Source organism: Brachyhypopomus gauderio, chromosome 15, assembly GCF_052324685.1.
Source record: "Brachyhypopomus gauderio isolate BG-103 chromosome 15, BGAUD_0.2, whole genome shotgun sequence".
In the NCBI taxonomy this organism is placed as follows: domain Eukaryota; kingdom Metazoa; phylum Chordata; class Actinopteri; order Gymnotiformes; family Hypopomidae; genus Brachyhypopomus; species Brachyhypopomus gauderio.
In genome coordinates, this window is record NC_135225.1 from 17,829,199 (window position 1) to 17,850,088 (window position 20,890).

General features: G+C 45.6%; 1 protein-coding gene across 2 annotated transcripts in view; it reads right to left on the reverse strand.

Annotated features, from left to right (window-relative positions):
- gfra1a (gdnf family receptor alpha 1a) overlaps positions 1–18,519 on the reverse strand; it is a 64,747-nt gene extending 46,228 nt beyond the window's left edge. Inside the window, exons 1-3 of one of the 2 annotated variants that reach the window (XM_076974767.1) lie at positions 17,852–18,519; positions 17,020–17,322; positions 16,349–16,432 (exon numbers count right to left, since the gene is read on the reverse strand). In XM_076974767.1, the coding sequence (XP_076830882.1) occupies positions 16,349–16,432; positions 17,020–17,322; positions 17,852–17,891 (427 nt within the window). In that variant the 5' untranslated portion in view covers positions 17,892–18,519. The remainder of the gene's footprint in view (positions 1–16,348; positions 16,433–17,019; positions 17,323–17,851) is intronic. The other variant, XM_076974768.1, reaches the window with a different exon arrangement.
- Between the last annotated feature and the right edge of the window lie 2,371 nt (positions 18,520–20,890).

Below are 20,890 nucleotides of genomic sequence, written 5' to 3' on the forward strand. Positions count from 1 at the left end.
ACCTCCAAAACCACACCCTCCACCTCCAAAACTACACCGTCCACCTCCAAAACCACACCCCACCTCCAAAACCACACCCTCCACCTCCACAATCACACCCTCTACCTCCACAACCACACGCCCATCTCCAAAACCACACCCACTACCTCCACAACCACACCTTCCACCTCCAAAACCACACTCTCCACCTCCACAACCACACGCTCCACCTCCACAACCACACGCCCATCTCCAAAACCACACCCTTTACCTCCACAACCACACCCTCTACCTCTACAACCACACCCTCCACCTCCACAACCACACCCTCTACCTCTACAACCACACCCTCCACCTCCACAACCACACCCTCCTCCTCCAAAACCACACCTCCCACCTCCAAAACCACACCCTCTACCTCCAAAACCACACCCTCCACCTCCACAACCACACCCTCTACCTCCAAAACCACACCCTCTACCTCCAAAACCACACCCTCCACCTCCACAACCACACCCTCCAGCTCAAAACCACAAAAATCTGTAGTTGTTAAGCCTCTCTTCAAAAAGAAGAATCTGGAAGCAACTCTGTAAAACAATAACAGACTAAATTCAAATCCACCATTAATTTGGAAAAAAAGTTTTGGGCTGTCTTACCACATCAGTGCAGGCAGCACTTAGATGTGCTTGGAATCCTCCCCAACCAACTACAGCCTCTCAGCTCACTCTGAAAGGGCCTTAAGCACATCACTAACTGGACGGGCCAAACATTCTCCAGATGAACAAAAATAAAAACTGAGATTTTATATGAGAACTGTAATGAGAGGCACAGAGTATCTGCTTTTCTTGGTCTCAAAATCCATTCGATGTAAAGAGCTAGCTCGTAACCCTGGCGACCTAACCTTGTTGGACTCTGGTCTCAGCTTTATTCATATGAAATCAGTAACAGCTACTAATCAGCTACTAAATTAGCATTTTATCATGTTAAGAAAAAAGGATTTCCTGACAAGTCCAGACTTAGAGAAACTCATCCATACTGTTAGTTCTATCAGGATTGATTCATGTAATGGACTCCAAACAGGACTCCCAAAACAGTGGATTCAAATGTCAGCTGCAGGGAATTTCACTGGGTCTAAAACAGTAGAACACATCACCCCATTCTTATTAATAGAGCCACCAGTATGTTGTGAACTTGACTTTAAGTCAACTATATTATTACTGGTTTATATATTGCTTAGTGGTGTAAAACCAGTGTATGAGTCTGATATGCTGAAGCAAAATGTGGCAAGAAGAACTGTCAGACCAGAAGGAAGAAGACAGTGAGTCCTGGCCAAGGTACAGACTAAACACTGAGACTATGAGACTAAACACTGAGACTATGAGACTTAACACAGAGACTATGAGACTAAACACTGAGACTAGAAGACTAAACACAGAGACTATGAGACTTAACACAGAGACTACGAGACTAAACACAGAGACTACGAGACTAAACACAAAGACTATGAGACTAAACACTGAGACTATGAGACTAAACACAGAGACTATGAGACTAAACACAGAGACTACAAGACTAAACACAGAGACTATGAGACTAAACACAGAGACTACAAGACTAAACACAGAGACTACAAGACTAAACACAGAGTCTACGAGAGTTCAGAGAGGCAGCATTCAGATATTTCACTGTTCTTAAACGGAAACAGTTGTGAAAGAACATGAGGAGATTAGATCTGAACTTTTCATGTAATACTAGTTGATTTGATCTCTATTTGAAATGTGCTCTGTTAATTTCAATCTGCTTATGTGAAATGCTGCTGTGTATGAAGTGGTATATAAACTTGTCTTTTGTGTGTGTGTGTGTGTGTGTGTGTGTGTGTGTGTGTGTGTGTGTGTGTGTGTGTGTGTGTGTGTGTGTGTGTGTGTGTGCGTGTGTGTGTGTGTGTGGCGGGGGGGGGGTATTTAAGGCATTAACTAGTGTGCAATTTCTGTAAACTATCACAGAAGTGCACAAACGTTATTGAGAGTCGTTTATGAGATGATCTTCCCACAGCTCGGTGACGTTGTTTTTCATGAATTCTGCTGTTGTCTCTGCTCACTGCAGCCCAAATCCTGCAATGGAGCAGAGTCTATTTGGTTATAATGACATTACAACTAGTAAACACCTTGTTACACAGTTCATTTCATGTAAAGCCACCTTGTGATGAGTTCCAATAAGACAAGTGTTCAGACCACTCATGGGAGTGTTCAGTGAAGTACCACCCACTTATGGGTGGGTTCAGTGAAGTACCACCCACTCATGGGTGGGTTCAGTAGGAACCCCCCCTTCTCTCTCTCTCTCTCTCTCTCTCTCTCCTGTCCTCCTTGTCTCTCTCCTCAGGTTTCACTCAATCAGGTCTTGTGAATTATGCATAAGGAACAAGCCCTGAACGTCGTGGCGCTGTAAACACATCTCAAGCTTCTTTCCGAGCTGCTGAGGTGCAGATACGACGCACTCCACCTAAACTCATGCTTTAGCCTCACTGCTGCACCAACACAAGATGGAGAAGCGTTGGGGGTGAGCGACCAGCCCTCTGCACACGCTCCACACATTCATTAACCCACTGCCCCTCAGGCGGTCTGCCTCACTGGCCCGGACCCCGTTAATGCTCTGAAAGTGGAACGTAACTTCAAGGTGCACAGGAATAAACAGCTCTTTCTTTCTCTCTTTCTATATCTTTGTCTTTCTCTTTTTCTCCCTCTCTCTCTATCTCTCTCTCTCTCTTTCTATCTCAGACATGCATCCCTGTTTATTTTTCTTCATGCAGAGTCACCTGTCGAGTGGGGGGCGATTATGCACGCGTGAACGCTCCAGAACCGCTCAAATCCTTGGGGCTCTTCTCACCGAGGGCACCGCCACGGTGACCTGCTTACTGCTCCATCCTAGCCTCGCACTTGTGCAGGAGCGGTGGTGAGACCCGGAGGTGAGGGGAGAGGAGAGAGGACAGAGCGGAGAGGAGAGAGGAGAATGGAGAGAAGGAAGAAGAGAGAGAAGGAAGAAGAGAGAGAAGGAAGAAGAGAGAGGTCCGTGCGGCACAACCATCTCTCCCGACGTAAACAGCCCAGAACGCTCAGGCAGAAACAGACCGCCTTCCCTGCCTCCACGGAACTGTCTGTTATGCTAATGTGACGAATTTAATTTCCGTTGCACTGTTCTGGCTAAAAACTCAAACATTATCTGGCGGAGTCTGTGTGGATATTTGTCTGTCTGGAGGGGCTGTATGCTAATATACCTCGGTTTAGCTTTAAATATTCATACACGATATAGAGTTCTGAAAAAAGTCTGTGATCAAATAAACATGGGGCCTCCATCTCAGCGTATACACCTTGGTTCTGAACTTTGAACATGATTGGTGGAAAAGAGAACGCGAACAACAACATGTACACTGTGTGTACAAGAGCTGTGTGTACCTGTGAAAATGCCCCCAGGATTTGAGATGCAGACTTAGTGAATTAAAGTGGTGTAAAATATAACATTGTATCATTGTATGAGGTGCAAATTAAGGTTTTGGGGAAAGAAAGCACTGATGCAAAGAGCTCTTCACTTCAGCACACATCGCTTCTTCTGTGGTGGATTGGACGTTTTCAAATTTGTACTTGACTGCATCAAAACTCTAATGTGAAGCGACTTTACCAAAGGAAAATGATGATTGCTGTGAAAGATAAAATGTATTTGTGTCTGCTTCTAAACTGCATATGAGGAAAGGTTTCTATTCATTTCATCACACACACACACACACACACACACACACACACACACACACACACACACACACACACAATCTCCTATTAGGGGGATTCCTATTAATTTTAATAGTAATGCCCCAATCAGAATACATTTTTAGGAAAATCAACCTTCAATAACAGCTAAACCACTGGAGATCAAAATGACGTTTTTTCTGAAATCATGTTTTGAAATATTCAGTGAAAATGAGGCCATTCTCAAGTGCCTCTTTTGGGTTTGTTTTCCCCTGATTTCTTACTCATTTTCACAGGTCTGCTGCCCTCGGTGCCGGGCGGACCCACACATCCAGATCTGCAGCTGCGTCTGGTAGCCTGGACCCTACAGCCCAGAGCACAGGGACGCGCGTGCACCTGCCGTGGCACCCGGAGGTAACACAACGCCCCTCCCCATGACGCTAGTTAACCAATCAGCACGCCGGCCTCCTGTAGTCTGTGACGTTGTCCGAAGCGAAAGAAAAATGCGTAGTGTTCAGGGGTTATTTTAACGTTGAACAATTTTATGGTGGCAGTTTTGCGCTGCCAAGGGAAATCAAGCTATTCTGCTCCATTTCCAAAATGCATAATAGGTGCTGCTTCAGAGAGAGATACAAGCAAACCAGCCTTGAAATGAAACGAGAATAAGAGCGCGGAGACCGTCTCAGCAGGAGATTCATGGATCTCAGCCTCTTTCGCTTCAGGCTGGAGCTTCAGTCGCACACGCCACTTCCAGAGTTGCTACGTTCAGCACAGCAGGCAGCAGACGCCTGAACCGCCCCCCAGACGCCTGGTCTAGCGCGCCCAGCCCCTCCGTAGCGCCAACGCCAGCAGCGTGTTCCAGAGCGGGCCCTGCCTTCGGGACCTCGTTTATCCTAATACGGGACAGTCCTTGGGATTCTCTCTCGTCTCCTGGAAACGCGACGTTGAAGTTGGCGCCGTGGAGCTTTGGCATACAGAGGGCCTGCGATTGGCCGACGTGCCCGCACTGCGGCAACGAATCAAACGGCCGCCGCCCCCCCTGCCAGTTGCACAGATGGGGGCCAGCGGCGGGAGGAGACCCCTGCTCCGCGGGCCAAAAGGAAACCGGCTCCTGATCCAGCAGCCCGGCTCACATCCTGCTACAGCCCATGAATAATTTACGCCGAGCGAACACGGGCTTCACCAAACAAACACGGGGCAAATGGCTGCTGCTTTCATATGCACTTTATAGTTTAGTGCCGCAGTCACTGCTAGTGGTCCAGATCGATGGAGGTGAAATAAGGGAGAGATTGTGAGGGTTGGAACACCAGTTCTAGTGGGGTTTTGTCTTAAAGCATCTCTAAGACAGACGTGAACATGCATGTTGTTATAGGTATTACCGCAAATTAGTCTGGTAGCTTGTAAATGTTTGACGTTGTTATACACGAGGCAAGGCAGTGATGTACTGGTAGCCTGCCGAACATACAGCAGGTCATGGTGTTTTGAAGTGTTTTGGAAGTGCTCTTTTGTCATTCTAGCAGTTGGTGTTTGTGCCCCGTGAGCAAAAGGGGGGTGAGGGGGTCGTGCTTGTGGGGGGGGTAATGTCATGATGGCTGGGGGGGGGGGGGGGGGTGCCGGCTTAGCTGCCCACAGCATTAATGAATCAGAAACGCAGCACTGTGTCATGCACAGTGAGACAGAGAGAGGGAGGGAGAAAGAGACAGGGATGGAGGGAGAGACAGGCAGAGAGGCACACACACAGTCACAGACTGAGAGGAAGAGAAAAGAAGAGATAGACAGGAAAAGGGAGGAAGAGAGAGGAGACCAGAGAGACAGGCAGAGAGAAGGAGAGAGAGAGACAGGCAGAGAGAGGGAAAGAGAGACAGGCAGAGAGACAGTCACCAGTACAGGATGCTTTAGCAGGGCTTTGACTGAGGCTTTTAGAATTGCGTCATGTTTATATACACTCCTAAAATCAGCCAAGACAGACTAATTTTCTCACATCCTGTTCAATCACCAACTCCAACTTGTGATCTGTACATCACTTGAATTCTCATAAAGACACACTTTAAAAATGCTTTACTTTATTGGATAAATTACTGTAAAATACAAAATGCAGATGTCTGCTTAGTACAAGATCTGTGAACATGTCTGTGAATATGTGTCTACAGTCTTACAAACACCATACAACTCCCCACTAGTCTTCTAAACACCCTACAACTTCTTACTACAGTCTTACAAACACCATACTACTCCCTAATACAGTCATACAAACACCAGACGCCTCCTTACTACAGTCTTACAAACACCCTACTACTCCCTTCTAAAGTCTTACAAACACTCTACTACTCCCTAAAACAGTCTTACAAACACCAGACTCCTCCTTATTATAGTCTTACAAACACCATACTACTCTCTACTACAGTCTTACAAACACTCTACTACTCCCTACTACAGTCTTACAAACATCAAACTCCTCCTTACTACAGTCTTACAAACACCTCACTACTCCCTACTACAGTCTTACAAACACCATCCTACTCTCTACTAGTCTTACAAACACCATACTACTCCCTACTACAGTCTTACAAACACCCTACTACTCCCTACTACAGTCTTACAATCACCCTACTACTCTCTACTACAGTCTTACAAACACCATACTACTCTCTACTACAGTCTTACAAACACCATACTACTCCCTACTAGTCTTACAAACACCCTACTACTCCCTACTACAGTCTTACAAACATCAAACTCCTCCTTACTACAGTCTTACAAACACCTCACTACTCCCTACTACAATCTTACAAACACCATACTACTCCCTACTAGTCTTACAAACACCATACTACTCCCTACTAGTCTTACAAAAACCATATTACTCCCTACTACAGTCTTACAAACACCATACTACTCTCTACTACAGTCTTACAAACACCATACTACTCCCTACTACAGTCTTACAAACACCATCCTACTCTCTACTAGTCTTACAAACACCATACTACTCCCTACTACAGTCTTACAAACACCCTACTACTCCCTACTACAGTCTTACAATCACCCTACTACTCCCTACTACAGTCTTACAATCACCCTACTACTCTCTACTACAGTCTTACAAACACCATACTACTCTCTACTACAGTCTTACAAACACCATACTACTCCCTACTACAGTCTTACAAACACCCTACTACAGTCTTACAATCACCCTACTACTCTCTACTACAGTCTTACAAACACCATACTACTCTCTACTACAGTCTTAAAAACACCATACTACTCCCTACTAGTCTTACAATCACCCTACTACTCTCTACTACAGTCTTACAATCACCCTACTACTCTCTACTACAGTCTTACAAACACCATACTACTCTCTACTACAGTCTTAAAAACACCATACTACTTCCTTCCCTTCACTGCATTGCAGTTCTTTCCATTTCAGCGTACAACAGACTGAATGCCCCTGGGTTGGAGGCCTCCCTCTCAGGGTCACGGTGACCGGAAGAGAAGTACACACTCCAGAAAAGAAGTGTACACTCCAGAGGGTAAAGCGCACTCCAGAGAGAAGTGCACACTCCAGAGAGAAGTGCACACTCAAGCAACATACTTCATATACAGTGTGTTCATTTTCTTTCTTCGGGTGATTAATTATATGTGGCATAACAAGTGCGCATGTTTACAGTTTTACGACATAACTAAACTGCCTTGCAGGACGTACCCTGCTCACATCGGCTGCTGCAAAACTGCAGGGATGTTCATGGACTGGTGGGACTGGTGGGACTGGTGGAGCCTAAACGAATCACAAGGAAGGACGACAGGAGGACTTGTCAGATGGGCTTGAAAGTGAGACAGACCCAAGGGGCTGGAACTGATCTAGGAACAGCTGGACGGATTCAGAAGTGACTGATTCCTTTTACGTGTGGAGTATGTTGAGTTGTGCAGGATCCTTAGAAATTTTGAGTGCATAAGGAAAAGTGTCTCTGATTGAAGTTGATGGGACTCCCGAGAGGAGTTTGATGATACCTGAATGTAGAGATTAGGACGGCACAATATATCATTTGTTAATCAGCATCACAACCTCGAACTTTGTAATAGTTATTGCAGAAGACACATATGTACATATGGTCATTAATGCACAGATGGTCATTAATCTCAGATGTTCAAACTGAACTGTCCGGTGGCTGTTTAGATACATCACAGTGTTCACATAAACCCAACCAAAATGAAAAATGATAGCCAAAAAAGCAAGGCAATTTTTAACTATGCAACATGGCGACCTTACCTGTCTGATGCGTGTTGCTAGGCTAGCATGCAGCGGTAATACAGTGATGTGAGGGCACAGGTGCATGATTAGAAAGGTTAGGTGATGGACAATCAGTGTCATGTTCTCCACCCGAGTCTCCTGCACATCTGCCACCGACTGCAGGTTCACTTTAGCACTCGGTGGGAGCGCAGGGCCCCAGTCCACATTGTGTTAAATGGCCACATCCTGCTTAGCGCCTTAGTGTGGTTGCCGCGGCAGCAATACAACACGGTTCATTTTGACATCACGCTTCTAAAGCTTGGATGCTCCTGACTGGCACGGCAACGAGCACTTGTTGCCCTGGTAATCGTTGAAATTTGCATACATCTGTGGTGATTGGCTGTGACTGCAGCTGGCATGAGGGTGGCCCCTGCTGATTCCAGCTGTCAGGAGTGTCTATTAACTATGATAAATCACTCCGCCCTTTCCCACCTCTCTGTCCAATAAGAAAGTCCCCAGGACTCTGGGCTGGTCACCTCTGACTAAATGATTTTTTGGACAGCGAGGAGCTTGTGGCAGAGCAGAGGGTGGTGTGATGCGTCTGCCCTCACTGTTACCAGACCACAGTACAGAGGACAGAGGCACCAACACAGACAACTTTCAGCCCTAAGAGGCCTGTTAATATATATATGTTGCCCAAATGTAAACCAAAAAAAAACATTTTAGAACTTGTTTCTAACTATACACACACACAAACACACACACACACACACACACACACACACACACACACACACACACACACACACACACACACACACAAACTAATCACAGGTTGTTCCACACAAGTGCATTTGTTTGATGATCTAGTAATGGGGGACTCTCAGCTTGGTTCAGCACGTGTTCACAAGTGCTGTAGTAAAACAACATGAATAAATGAAGAAGGTTCAGTCTACTTCAGCCCAACTTTACCAAACTGCACTCCGCAGTTTTGCTCAGTCTCCCTCTTTGGTCTTTGGGATCAGGCTGTGCTACGAGTCTCAATATGCACAGTTTAACTACATCAAATTCATCCATGACAATTATCTCACAGATTATCTGACATCCCATCACCTCACAGAATACCTGACATCACATTACCTCACTTGTTATCTGAGATGATATTACCTCACTGGTTACCTGCATTAATCAAAATTTAAGCATGAGAAAAAGGACCAGAAATAAAATGAAAAGAAAATGAGAGAGCGAAACTCTATCTAGAGAGAGATACTCTATCTATCCACACAAAACAGTCAATTACACCACAGCCGGACAGTCATCGGGCATCACTATCTGGTCATTTATCTTCCCATATGGCCCAGTGAGGTCGTGTCAAGGTCAATGAGTATTGGCCTCTTGCTTTCCTCCCCTCTTTGTGGTGTTCCCTCCCCTCTTCATGGTGTTCCCTCCCCTCTTCGTGGTGTTCCCTCCCCTCTTCATGGTGTTCCCTCCCCTCTTCATGGTGTTCCCTCCCCTCTTCATGGTGTTCCCTCCCCTCTTCATTGTGTTCCCTCCCCTCTTCATTGTGTTCCCTCCCCTCTTCATGGTGTTCCCTCCCCTCTTCATTGTGTTCCCTCCCCTCTTCATTGTGTTCCCTCCCCTCTTCATGGTGTTCCCTCCCCTCTTTGTGGTGTTCCCTCCCCTCTTCATGGTGTTCCCTCCCCTCTTTGTGGTGTTCCCTCCCCTCTTCATTGTGTTCCCTCCCCTCTTTATGGTGTTCCCTCCCCTCTTCATGGTGTTCCCTCCCCTCTTTGTGGTGTTCCCTCCCCTCTTCATTGTGTTCCCTCCCCTCTTCATTGTGTTCCCTCCCCTCTTCATGGTGTTCTCTCCCCTCTTCAGGAGGCACGGTCAGAGAGACAGAGCCCGACGTTGTTGGAGCAGCCAGATGGTGGTCCGGAGGGTGAGCGGTAGGGAGCCACAGGTTTGCGTGGATAACGGACAATCTGCGATGTTGAGCGGGGCCTCATTAACACCGCTACACGCTGTGTTAACATCCCAGCGCTTCCCCACGAGGAGCACAGATGAGCACCTCGACACTCTGTCACATTCCTGAGCATCCTCCGAGAGTCCACGCACTTTGTCGATATAGCACTTAGCCAGGCTGTGGTGGAACAGCAGGGACAGACAGCAGCGCTCCGACTCCCTAGACAACACAGGTACACAGGGTGCGGAAAACTGACTGTACCGCTGCTCAGAACACTTGACATGTCCCTCTGGTTCTAGAACATTCCGCTTGATGATGCAACGGTATACCTGAGAACCGGCAACAGAAGGATTATCCTTTGATCCACTCCAACGGAAGAGCTTTGGTGAAGGGGAAAGAGGAATGGGGGAAGGGTAAGAAATCAATAGTTTCTTGTACACACAGTCTCAAGTTTCTATTTTAACATGACTCCGAATTGATTTGCTTTCGTATGAGACATCTCCCCAAACTGTACCTAGCTCCAGGAGGACAGAGGAGTGTTTATTAGAACTAAAAACCAAAATACAGAGCAGAGAGCTCGGGTAACACCAGACCCCCTCGTCTGCCTTAACATACGCTAACAGGGCTAGCAATATAGCACAGGCCTGTTCTCGAGACTGGCCAACTCCCAAGTAGCCAGCAACACAAAAGACCTTTGTTCTATAATGAGAGATACATCCCCAGGCAAGAGGCACGGCAACGGAGCTGCTATTGTGGAAGCAAACAGCTCCGAGTTTGAGAGGTGAAGTGCAGAGGAAGAGCTTGGCTTCAGCTGCCATCGTCTTCCTCTCAGGAACCCTAATGAGGAGAGCTGAGTGCGGTGTGGAGAGGAGCGAGGCTGGGGAGGCAGGGGTAACTTTCAGGGCTTTGTTTTAGTAATAAGCCGCAGACGCTCCCGGTCTGAATTACGCCAGAATCCTGTCCTCGTGTCCACAGAGGGCCATGAGTCTACTCTGCAGCCGGGACCTGTCTGGACTAAAACCTTGCCTGATGTCTGCAACTGTCCTGCTTAAAAAACAGAAAACTGTGCTTTCACACAGCTGAATACACTTTGTTAAAAAAAAGACCTTACAGTGGCACCTTGTTAAAAAGACCTTAGAGTGTAAACAAGAAAAGTGTTCAGGGTCAACTCTGATAACTCTTTACATTACAGCAGTGTCAGTGCTGTATGTTAAATGACAATGTAGTATATTGAGTCACAATGCCGTGAAACGTAATACTTGGTGTGCACTTTGTACACATTACTCCTGGTGTTACAGTGCATACAGTGTTACAATGTTACACACTGTGACAGTGATTAGTGGTTACACTGTAACAGTGATTAGTGATGCACACTTACACTGTAACAGTAATTAGTGGTGCACACTTACACTGTAACAGTGATTAGTGATGCACACTTACACTGTAACAGTGATTAGTGGTGCACACTTACACTGTAACGGTGATTAGTGGTGCACACTTACACTGTAACGGTGATTAGTGGTGCACACTTACACTGTAACTGTGATTAGTGGTGCACACTTACACTGTAGCGGTGATTAGTGGTGCACACTTACACTGTAACAGTGATTAGTGGTGCACACTTACACTGTAGCAGGGGCACAATGTGAGGTGTTGGCTTTGCCTGAAGAATAATATTATTGTAATTATTAGAGATTGATATAATCACACCCCTATATCACAGTTATTTCTGTGTTATGCTGTTTTTAATCACACACATGTGTTTAGTGCATAACGAATGGTTGTCCTGTCCCTGGACAACACAAGCTTTTACCCACAATCCATCTCTTATGCTGTGTAGCCACGCACCATGCACCACCAGAAAGGTGGGGTTTTGATGGGCAGGGCTGCTCATCTTTCATTTAATCCATGACTAGTAATCTTTTGGCCAGAAAATTCCTCGTGCCGGCCTTCTCTGATAGCTGAGCGTCACTGGTGAGGACCGCTGTACTGGGACGAACGTGTGTACAAACCACAAATTTCTCTTTCACACACAAGGCAGTCAGAAGTATAGCCACAGAAGGACACATCCGGCTTGGACCGTGGGGTTGCCACTACTGACGTTTTCACACCCCTGTGCCACCCAAGGTTGATTTGGCAAAGAAGAATGGGATTAAAGTGATTTGGGGAGCATTGAGGACACTTCCGATCCCGGCAAGCGTGGCACGCTTCACTAAGACACAGCTCACTGTTCACCACTGGATTCTAACAAGTCTGACACACTGCACCGCAATGCCAGCGTATCAGGCAAACAGTCACAAGAAAGGCGGGTGGGAGACTCATCTTCATTCGTGCTTTCACCAGACTATTTGATGTCCTCGCTGCACCATAATTTAGGCAATTTCAGGCCAGCCAATCCCAGGCGCTCGGCAGACTGCCCATTACACCGTGCAAGTTTCCCTGCTGCTCCGTGTTTTCTCAAAAGGCTGCTAAGTGGTAAGTGACAATCAGCTGACGTCACCAACAACTCTATCGACAAACTCAACAATTTCATGCCACATATCTCTCCGACAGAAGCCACCACTGTTTTCAAGAAATGTGTACGTTTTTTGGTCTTGCTTGCTGAAGATAAATAAGGTCTTTTTAAAATGGATTCTCTGGGCCATGTTCCAGACTGGTCTGCATAATCAGGCCGTGTCTCTGCCGTAAGGTGTGTGTGGGGAGTGTGAGTGTAAGCGTACTCATGAGAGCGCTGTGGTGTGGCACTGTGTTCTCTGTCTCTCCTTCTGGACAGAAGCTAATGGAGTGTATACACTCAATCGACTCACATTTGAGAGAGAGAGAGAGAGAGAGAGAGAGAGAGAGAGAGAGAGAGAGAGAGAGAGAGAGAGAGAGAGAGAGAGATGAAGCCAGAGAAGTAAAGAGTAAGATAAGGATGGGAGAAAGAGTGGGGAGAGAGGAGGAAGATATAGAGGGAAGGGAGAGAGAGGGAAGAGAGGGAGCGATGGAAGAAAGAGAGCAGGAGAGAAAGGAGAAGGAGGGAGAGAGAGAGAGAGAGAGAGAGAGAGAGAGAGAGAGAGAGAGAGAGAAAGAGATGGGTGAAATGCATTCAAACTGTTTTATGCAAAAGGATCCCTGATTCAGGATAAGCGGTTTTGTCCAGCTCCCAACCTGACTAACATTCACTTTTCATTCTTTGTCCCAGAGCAAAAATCTTTCCTATTTTGTTTACTCTGTTTTCTCATTCTGTTTGTTTAGAAACCATTACTAAACCATTACTCAAGTACTTAATTACTTTTTTGTTGTTGTTCTGCAAATGTATAATAGTGAAATTACCATTCTTTACAATGGTAAAACTTTCAAACTACCATCTGCCCGGCGTATACAGAAGCAGTTCAGAGGATGATACTACACGTGTGTGATATGGCTGTTTGACCCAAGCCCACTGTCTTGTGCAATCTCCCTCTCCACTTCTGTCTGTGCTGCCACTGGGCCACAACGTACAGGTAGATACAGGTAGATACAGGTAGATACGATAACGCCCTTCACATGTTCCACGGCCTCGTTTGTTTTTTTTTTTTAGCAAATTTAATTCCCGGCCGTCATTCCTGCATCCGTATCTCCCGATCCATGTTCCATTTCTTTCTCCCTCTGTTTCTTATCTGAATTCCATCCATGTTTATCCTATGAGTCGGCCTGTCTTACACACAGAGGCAAACACAGGAACAGAGGTGCAGGGACTTCTGAAGCATATTTCTAACTGTGAGCTGAGCCAGCTGAATCGGGTCCCACACATTCTCAGTATTTACATCTCAGCCCACTAAGCAGCGTAAGGTACATCTGTGTTTACGTGTCAGAGCGACACACTTCATCTCCCCTGACCCATCACCCTACCAACTGACATGACCTTTAACACAGGAACCACTTAAGACTCATTTCCTTTACTGCCACCATGGGGTATGAGAATATGGCCTGACATGAACAAGGCCCATAAAGTCTCCACACAGAGAGGAAGCTTTGAAACATTCCACAAGCCATTTAATTGAGTGCAAACCAGACATCAATACAGTACAGAACTCAATGAGACACCCAGCAGGCAGAGAGTGGGGGTGTTCACTTGGACACCCAAACACACACAGCCATGCTCGACAGTCCACACTGGAGGAGCATTCATCACTAACCTCACACACACACAAGCTGTTCTTTGCTTCTTTCATGGCTGGTAGTCTGAAAGTAGGTTTTATCGACTCTGCTGTGTGTCTTAACATTTTTGGGGCTGACACAATAACATCTTGAAATTGCAACTGACATCATTTCTTAATCTTTCATTTCACTACACGTACTCTGTGTGACCGTGTGACAAATAAAACTTGATTTGATTTAATTTAGTGAAGCCTTTCAAAATATCACACAGGTTTGTAACTATTTAATTGTACTGTTGCTGTAGCTACTGTCAACCGATTACTTGACCTAATCAAAAACAAAAAGTCCTTAAGTCAAGTATTTTAGTTTTTTTTTACCACACAACAGCAGTGTAGAAGCTCTGAGCAGCAGCAGCTCACACCAGAGGCTGGAAGCCTGCAGACGCTGCGAGTGGCGTGTGCTCTCGCTCCTGGGTGCACGACTCGTAAATCCATCCGCAAGGACCGTTGTGCCATGAGGGCAAAGGTGTCAGTCAAAGGAAAGAGCTGTTCACTGGAGAATAAGGCACCATGTCAGACTCTACGCATCTTCCCGTAAATCCCTTTGCTCTAACAGACACAAAGAGGGAAGGGGAAAGACAGCGAGGTGGTATGTTCACTACAGGAGTGCTCACTCCAGGACAAGGTGGTATGTTCACTACAGGAGTGCTCACTCCAGGACAAGGTGGTATGTTCACTACAGGAGTGCTCACTCCAGGACAAGGTGGTATGTTCACTACAGGAGTGCTCACTCCAGGACAAGGTGGTATGTTCACTACAGGAGTGCTCACTCCAGGACAAGGTGGTATGTTCACTACAGGAGTGCTCACTCCAGGACAAGGTGGTATGTTCACTACAGGAGTGCTCACTCCAGGACAAGGTGGTATGTTCACTACAGGAGTGCTCACTCCAGGACAAGGTGGTATGTTCACTACAGGAGTGCTCACTCCAGGACAAGGCGGTATGTTCACTACAGGAGTGCTCACTCCAGGAGTGCTCACTCCAGGACAAGGTGGTATGTTCACTACAGGAGTGCTCACTCCAGGACAAGGTGGTATGTTCACTACAGGAGTGCTCACTCCAGAAGAAACTTGGGCCTTCCTTCTTCTTCTGACCACTGGGACTAAGGATTATGCACCGGACTGAGAGGGACCTTCAATTTATCTGCTTAGAAAAGTACACAGCATCCACCAGGGATTAAATGTAGAAACAGGATTGTGGCATGTACTGTAATAAATCTACAGCCATGTACAGTAAACGCATAGATTACTACTAATAAAGGCCAGACACACGGGGAAGAGAATCTTTCCATTTTGGCATAATCATTCTTATTTAGAAGAATAACTCTCAACATTTAAGTATAAACTACTTTAAATTACATTCACAAGGTCACTATGGGATGTCAAGCACAATACAGACTACCTTTTATTTTCATAGTTTCTGTTTATAGACCCACTCCCTCAACACATCAGTGAAGCACAGGTTATTAACTCTAAATTCGATTAAATCTTCAGTTGTCAAATCTCCTGGTTTTCTTCTCCTTCCTGTCTGTCTGTCTGTCTGTCTGTCTCTCTCTCTCTCTCTCTCTCTCTCTCTTTGCTCTCTCAAGGACAACATTTAGTAAACGAGATGACAACTCGGAGCTCTCTCCGTCTGACTTCACTAGTTTCCGTTAAACCTTTGCTATCGCCATCTGCTGCGAAGCTTCTGAGGGCATCGCAACAGTTTCAGCGCGTCTGTGTGAGTGCGAAGCGGAGAACAACAGTGCCACCTAGAGGCCGGTCGTAAACGAACGCTGGAGAGGTAACACGCCAAATACCTCCCGACCGATTAAAAAACTTTAGATTATGTAATGTGAGTAGACTGCATTCAAGTACATGGTGATGTGCTCAAAACTCATGTAATGTTTAACCGAAAGCTAACCACAAAAACGAAGAACTATATGACTCCTGCAACATAAGACGCCAGTAGACACCATGCAGTCTACGTGTGTGTGCGTGCGTGTGTGTGTGCGTGCGTGCGTGCGTGCGTGCGTGTGTGCGTGTGTGCGTGCGTGCGTGTGTGTGTGTGTGTGTGTGTGTGTGTGTGTGTGTGTGTTGGGGGGGTGGGGTGTAATCTAAGTCAGGGAAACTTTCCAATAATCAATTAACACAAAATTAACACAAGGCATAAAATGTCAGATGATGCTCCCGACTGTGGATCGCAGGTAGAGCTATTTGTCAGACAAAAACTTGAGCCACAGTCTTAGAATATATGAAAACCTCCCTCATCCTACCTGAGTAGATGGGAGCCAGTCGAAATATATCTGACAGGCGGCTGGTGACGAGCTCGTACGGAGAATCTTCAAGAAAATCATTCCCTGTGGAACAAATAAGAGCACTACTCATTCGTAACTCTTTTGATATTCGTGCGATAAAAAAAACTGCAATTCTTGTAGAAGTGTTCGGTAAATATAAGTCTAGATCAATGATTTAATTACGGAATCTGTCCCTCTTCGCGTTTAAAGGGAAATGACTGTTTCAGTATGGGTCAGTCATTCGTGGCGCGGCCAGGTTCTGGATGATTAAGCAAATTGGCCAGTTGCGCTCCAGAGTTGATGCCCACCCACATGGTCCAGTACGGGGAGCCAAATCAGGGCTTAGACATCAAACGCGCTTCACACTCAATAAACTCTAATGGATGTTCCGAGGGAAGGAGGCATTTGAAGGCTTGTGGGCACAACTTTGGGTTTTTTTTCCCAGCGTGCGCTACAGCACGAAAGAAAGACAGCGTGGCCCATGGGTGCGCAAGTCAGTGCGCGCATTTTAAAACGGACCGCTGGAGTGAATCGACTCGATGAAACCCGAATAATCGAATAGTAAAATAACTGATTATTAATTAGTTGTTAATGCTCAAAGCAATCACGCCGTATTACACCACGAAACGGACGGGGACGGCGCCGCGCACCCTGTAGATGTTGGTAGATGCCCCAGTAAATGCGCAGACAGTTCTTCTCCTTCTTCATGCCCCGTTTACACCTGCAGTTGTAAAGCGGACTTTGCTTTAGCGCGTCCAAAGCGCTCCGACATTCGTCCTTCGCCTCCAGTCCAGCAAGCACGCTGGAGTTGTTCTCCTTGCCCGCTACGCACTGCCTCATAGTCCGATACTTGGTGCTGCATCCCGGCTCCTTCAGGCACATCTCGCTGGCTCTGACACAGTCCAGCCGGCTGGCCGTGGTGAAGACCGACTGTTCGGCCGACAACAACACATCTGTGGAGGAGAACAATTCACGAACATTACGTCGGACACCACAGTAAAACACAAAATTAATTTTTTTTCAGGATAACTCATCACAACCCTCAAAATATCACTTGTTCTTGTGCTGAAATACATTTTCCTGCATATGAATTCTCTGTATTTATGAAACTGCTTGAATTTGCCTGCATGAGATTAACTACATTTATTGTGACTGAATGACTTGATGAATTAATAACACATAAATATCTAAACAGGTTAGTAAAATACAACAAGCCGTTTGTTAAATAACATTCAGGTTATGAAGAAAACCTAATTCTGTGATCAGTCAAACGCGCAGGCTGTCTTGTAGAAACTATGGCAATAAAATAGATGACACCATCAAATTACACTTGGGTATAAAGTTGGAAGTTTGTAAAATTACTGCACCGATTGTAAGTAAAAGCTGGGAGCCCTGTCCTTCGTATTTACCGCCAGTTATATTCAAGTTTGACTACTTCGCGTTCATCGACAATCTCCAAATTGAAAACAAGCCATAACTTACCCAGTAGTGGTAACACGACACAAATCGTAGTGAAGATCATTGCGTCCCTTATCCGTGTTGTTAAGCGTGCAGTTCGTTGTATACAAGCAACTTAAAGGTTACTGACCAACACGTTACCCCTCTGCGTTCACATCCATTGAAGCCTCGTTAAGATTCGGTTCCGTTAACACATCCAGAACTCCCAGAAATATATTCCTCAAAGTACTCCACGGTTGTGACAGTCAAAATATATAACGATTTCCCGCTTGTAATTCATGGAGGTTTAAAACAGAAGCGTTTAGCTCGCCCGCGTGTCTCCAAAACTCCGAATGGCAGGATGCGTGTGTGCGGCTCAGCGCGCGACGTTGGTGTGACGCTACAGCCCGCAGCGCGCGCCCCGGGACTCACGGCGCTCCGCACTCATTCTGCAGGGACGCAGGGCCACTTTCCCAAACACTACCACAATAGTCTCAATTCAAAACATATTTTGCGTATTTTTAATCGTGCGCACGATATGTACGATTTGATCAGAAGACAAGGAAAAGCATAAATCGTGAAACCGTGTTATTTTTAATGCTAGAAATTGGTTTTGTAATACAGTTCGTTTTAGGCTAGTACACACGTCATATTAAAATATGTGGACGCGGTTTATTTTCTGCTCAGAGAAAAGTTATTACTGCAATATAGTGTAAGTGTACCGTCTTGGCCCGTAAGACAATAACCCCTTTCCCCCGAGACGCTCCCCGCTTTCAAACGATGTCGAAGCCCGGTTCCCACGCAGCGCTTCTTACATGAATGTTTTATGATCGGTACCTAATGCTGGATGTCACACTACGTCTTCCATTTCCCGGTGTTCAGATGATCGAGTAATTCACTAACTCCAGCACTGTGTGTCATGATGATTTCCTTAGAAACAGTTGCTTTACGGGCCTTAACGGAACGTTTGGGGCCCTTGGCCCGAAGCTATTATACACTCGTAATTTCTCCCATAATTTCAGTTAGTGATGCGTTCCACACACACACACACACACACACGCACGCAGACACACACACACACACACACACACACACACACACACACACACACACACACACACACACACACACACACACTGGCGCTTGATATTACACTTAAACACGCATTTTCTGTATTTTATAATAAAATTGTCTTTATTTGCAGTAGTGCATAGTGCCTCACTCGTATCTGTCGTTTGATGGGATCTTTATCGAAACTAAAATAGCCATAAAACGTTATAGCGCATTTAAAGTCTCCTGACTCACAAGCCCCAGTACTCTTCAGCCCGCAGAAGCGCTTCAAGAGCATGACCCGAAACCAAGAGGAAAAGCCCCAGCACACTACCTTACTTTTAACTCCGCCTCTGCAATTTGCTCGCCACATTCAACCACAGTCTTTTATTCTGCAAATGTTCCAGTCTAGCGCGAGCTCTATTAACGACCGTCTCGTGCCTTACTCGAGGGTCTCCCAGAGCTAACAGATGTAGTCTACTTCCAATTCTGAAGAAATGAGCTTTCAGTTCCTTGTGGGTTTTACCTTTGTGTTAACTATTGTTGTGAAGCACACTTGGAAATTCAGCATTCAAAGTCGAAACGGTGATAGGATTCGTGAACTTTGGACTATTCACAAGCGTGGAGATAACCGAAGGGGGAGGGGTGGTGTAATAATGTCGTAGATCGCCATCTATTGGTGCATTGTGTGTATCGCACTTCCGAAGCCCTATTCTGCCACTCTTTACAATTTACAATATTTCTGAATAACAAAAAAATAAATAAATAAACTAAACCCCAACAAAACCATCAACTGCCAACGTTTTGAAAGATCCAGATCAAACAAATCAGTCATTTCAAATGATATTTGGTGATCCATCACTGTTTTTGAGGTTGGAAGGACTCCTTTTCTTCCAACAGCATGAGATCTTCAGAACATGCCATTACACAGCGTGATCTACAGCACTGAGTTATTGATGCCAGTGTATGTTTTGAAGGAATAAGACATAAGCACTCAGAGACTTCACCACTGTCATGCCACCTTGGGGCCGTAACACCCAACAGCTCACGTTTTTGGATGGTCTACAGGATGCTTTTCTCAGACATGAGCAGAGAGGTCATGAGGTCCTGACCAGAGAGGTCATGAGGTCCAGAGCAGGCAGAAAGGTCATGCGTAGGCAGAGAACCTTGTGTATGCTGTCATTTGGGACAATGTGAGCTTCCACTGAGGTCCAAAAACCTGAATGGGTTAAATGTTCTAAATGTGCCTCCAGACATATTTTCTCTTCCTGAATCCTGTTGAATCCAGTTATTCTCAGCATGGCGGTGGAAGGTGTCTGACTGAAGCCATTACTCCCAGGAAAACCTCCTCTAGTCAGTGGACATCCTTTACACACTAAGGGATTCTTTCCCTCTGTTGTTTAGTAAGACAGAGGATTGTCAGGGATGTCGGTGAAGTCCTGTGGCCCAGAAGTCTGATGCTGAAGTAGAATGATTGACATGCTGCCCACTGTAATCATATAGTGCTTTTTCTGAAGAGTTTCTTTTTATGTATAAATTCTGATAAGTACAGGAATGTGCAAGTGGTCTACAATAAATAAAGACGCTTTTCTCCTGCTCTGCTCAGAGTGCAGTTTTACATGTATTTGAGTAGAGTGCAATGATTGCTGTGTGTTGTTTATGCATCGGCTGACTTTGTGTGCTATCTGACTACGCTGCTTAGTTTTGAGTAAATCTAAAATAGTTTTGAAGGAGTTTTTTTTTGAGTTTGCAAATCACAGGTTTTGAGAGTGTAGCTTGAATTATTGAATTGTGTTTACTGTTTTGAGAAAAGGAGAGAACATTTCAGAAATGTTCTTTAGCAACACTCTAGCAACAATCTAGCAACTCCAGCAACTAGAGTAATTGTAATAGACAGCTGTTTATGCAAGTCCTAAAGGGCGGGAACAATGAATTACATGCATTAAATGCTTACATTTATATTTGCACTTATAGTTAACCTCAGTATGGTAAATGTATTTTTTTCACCCACAATTGATTCACACAGGCCACTTC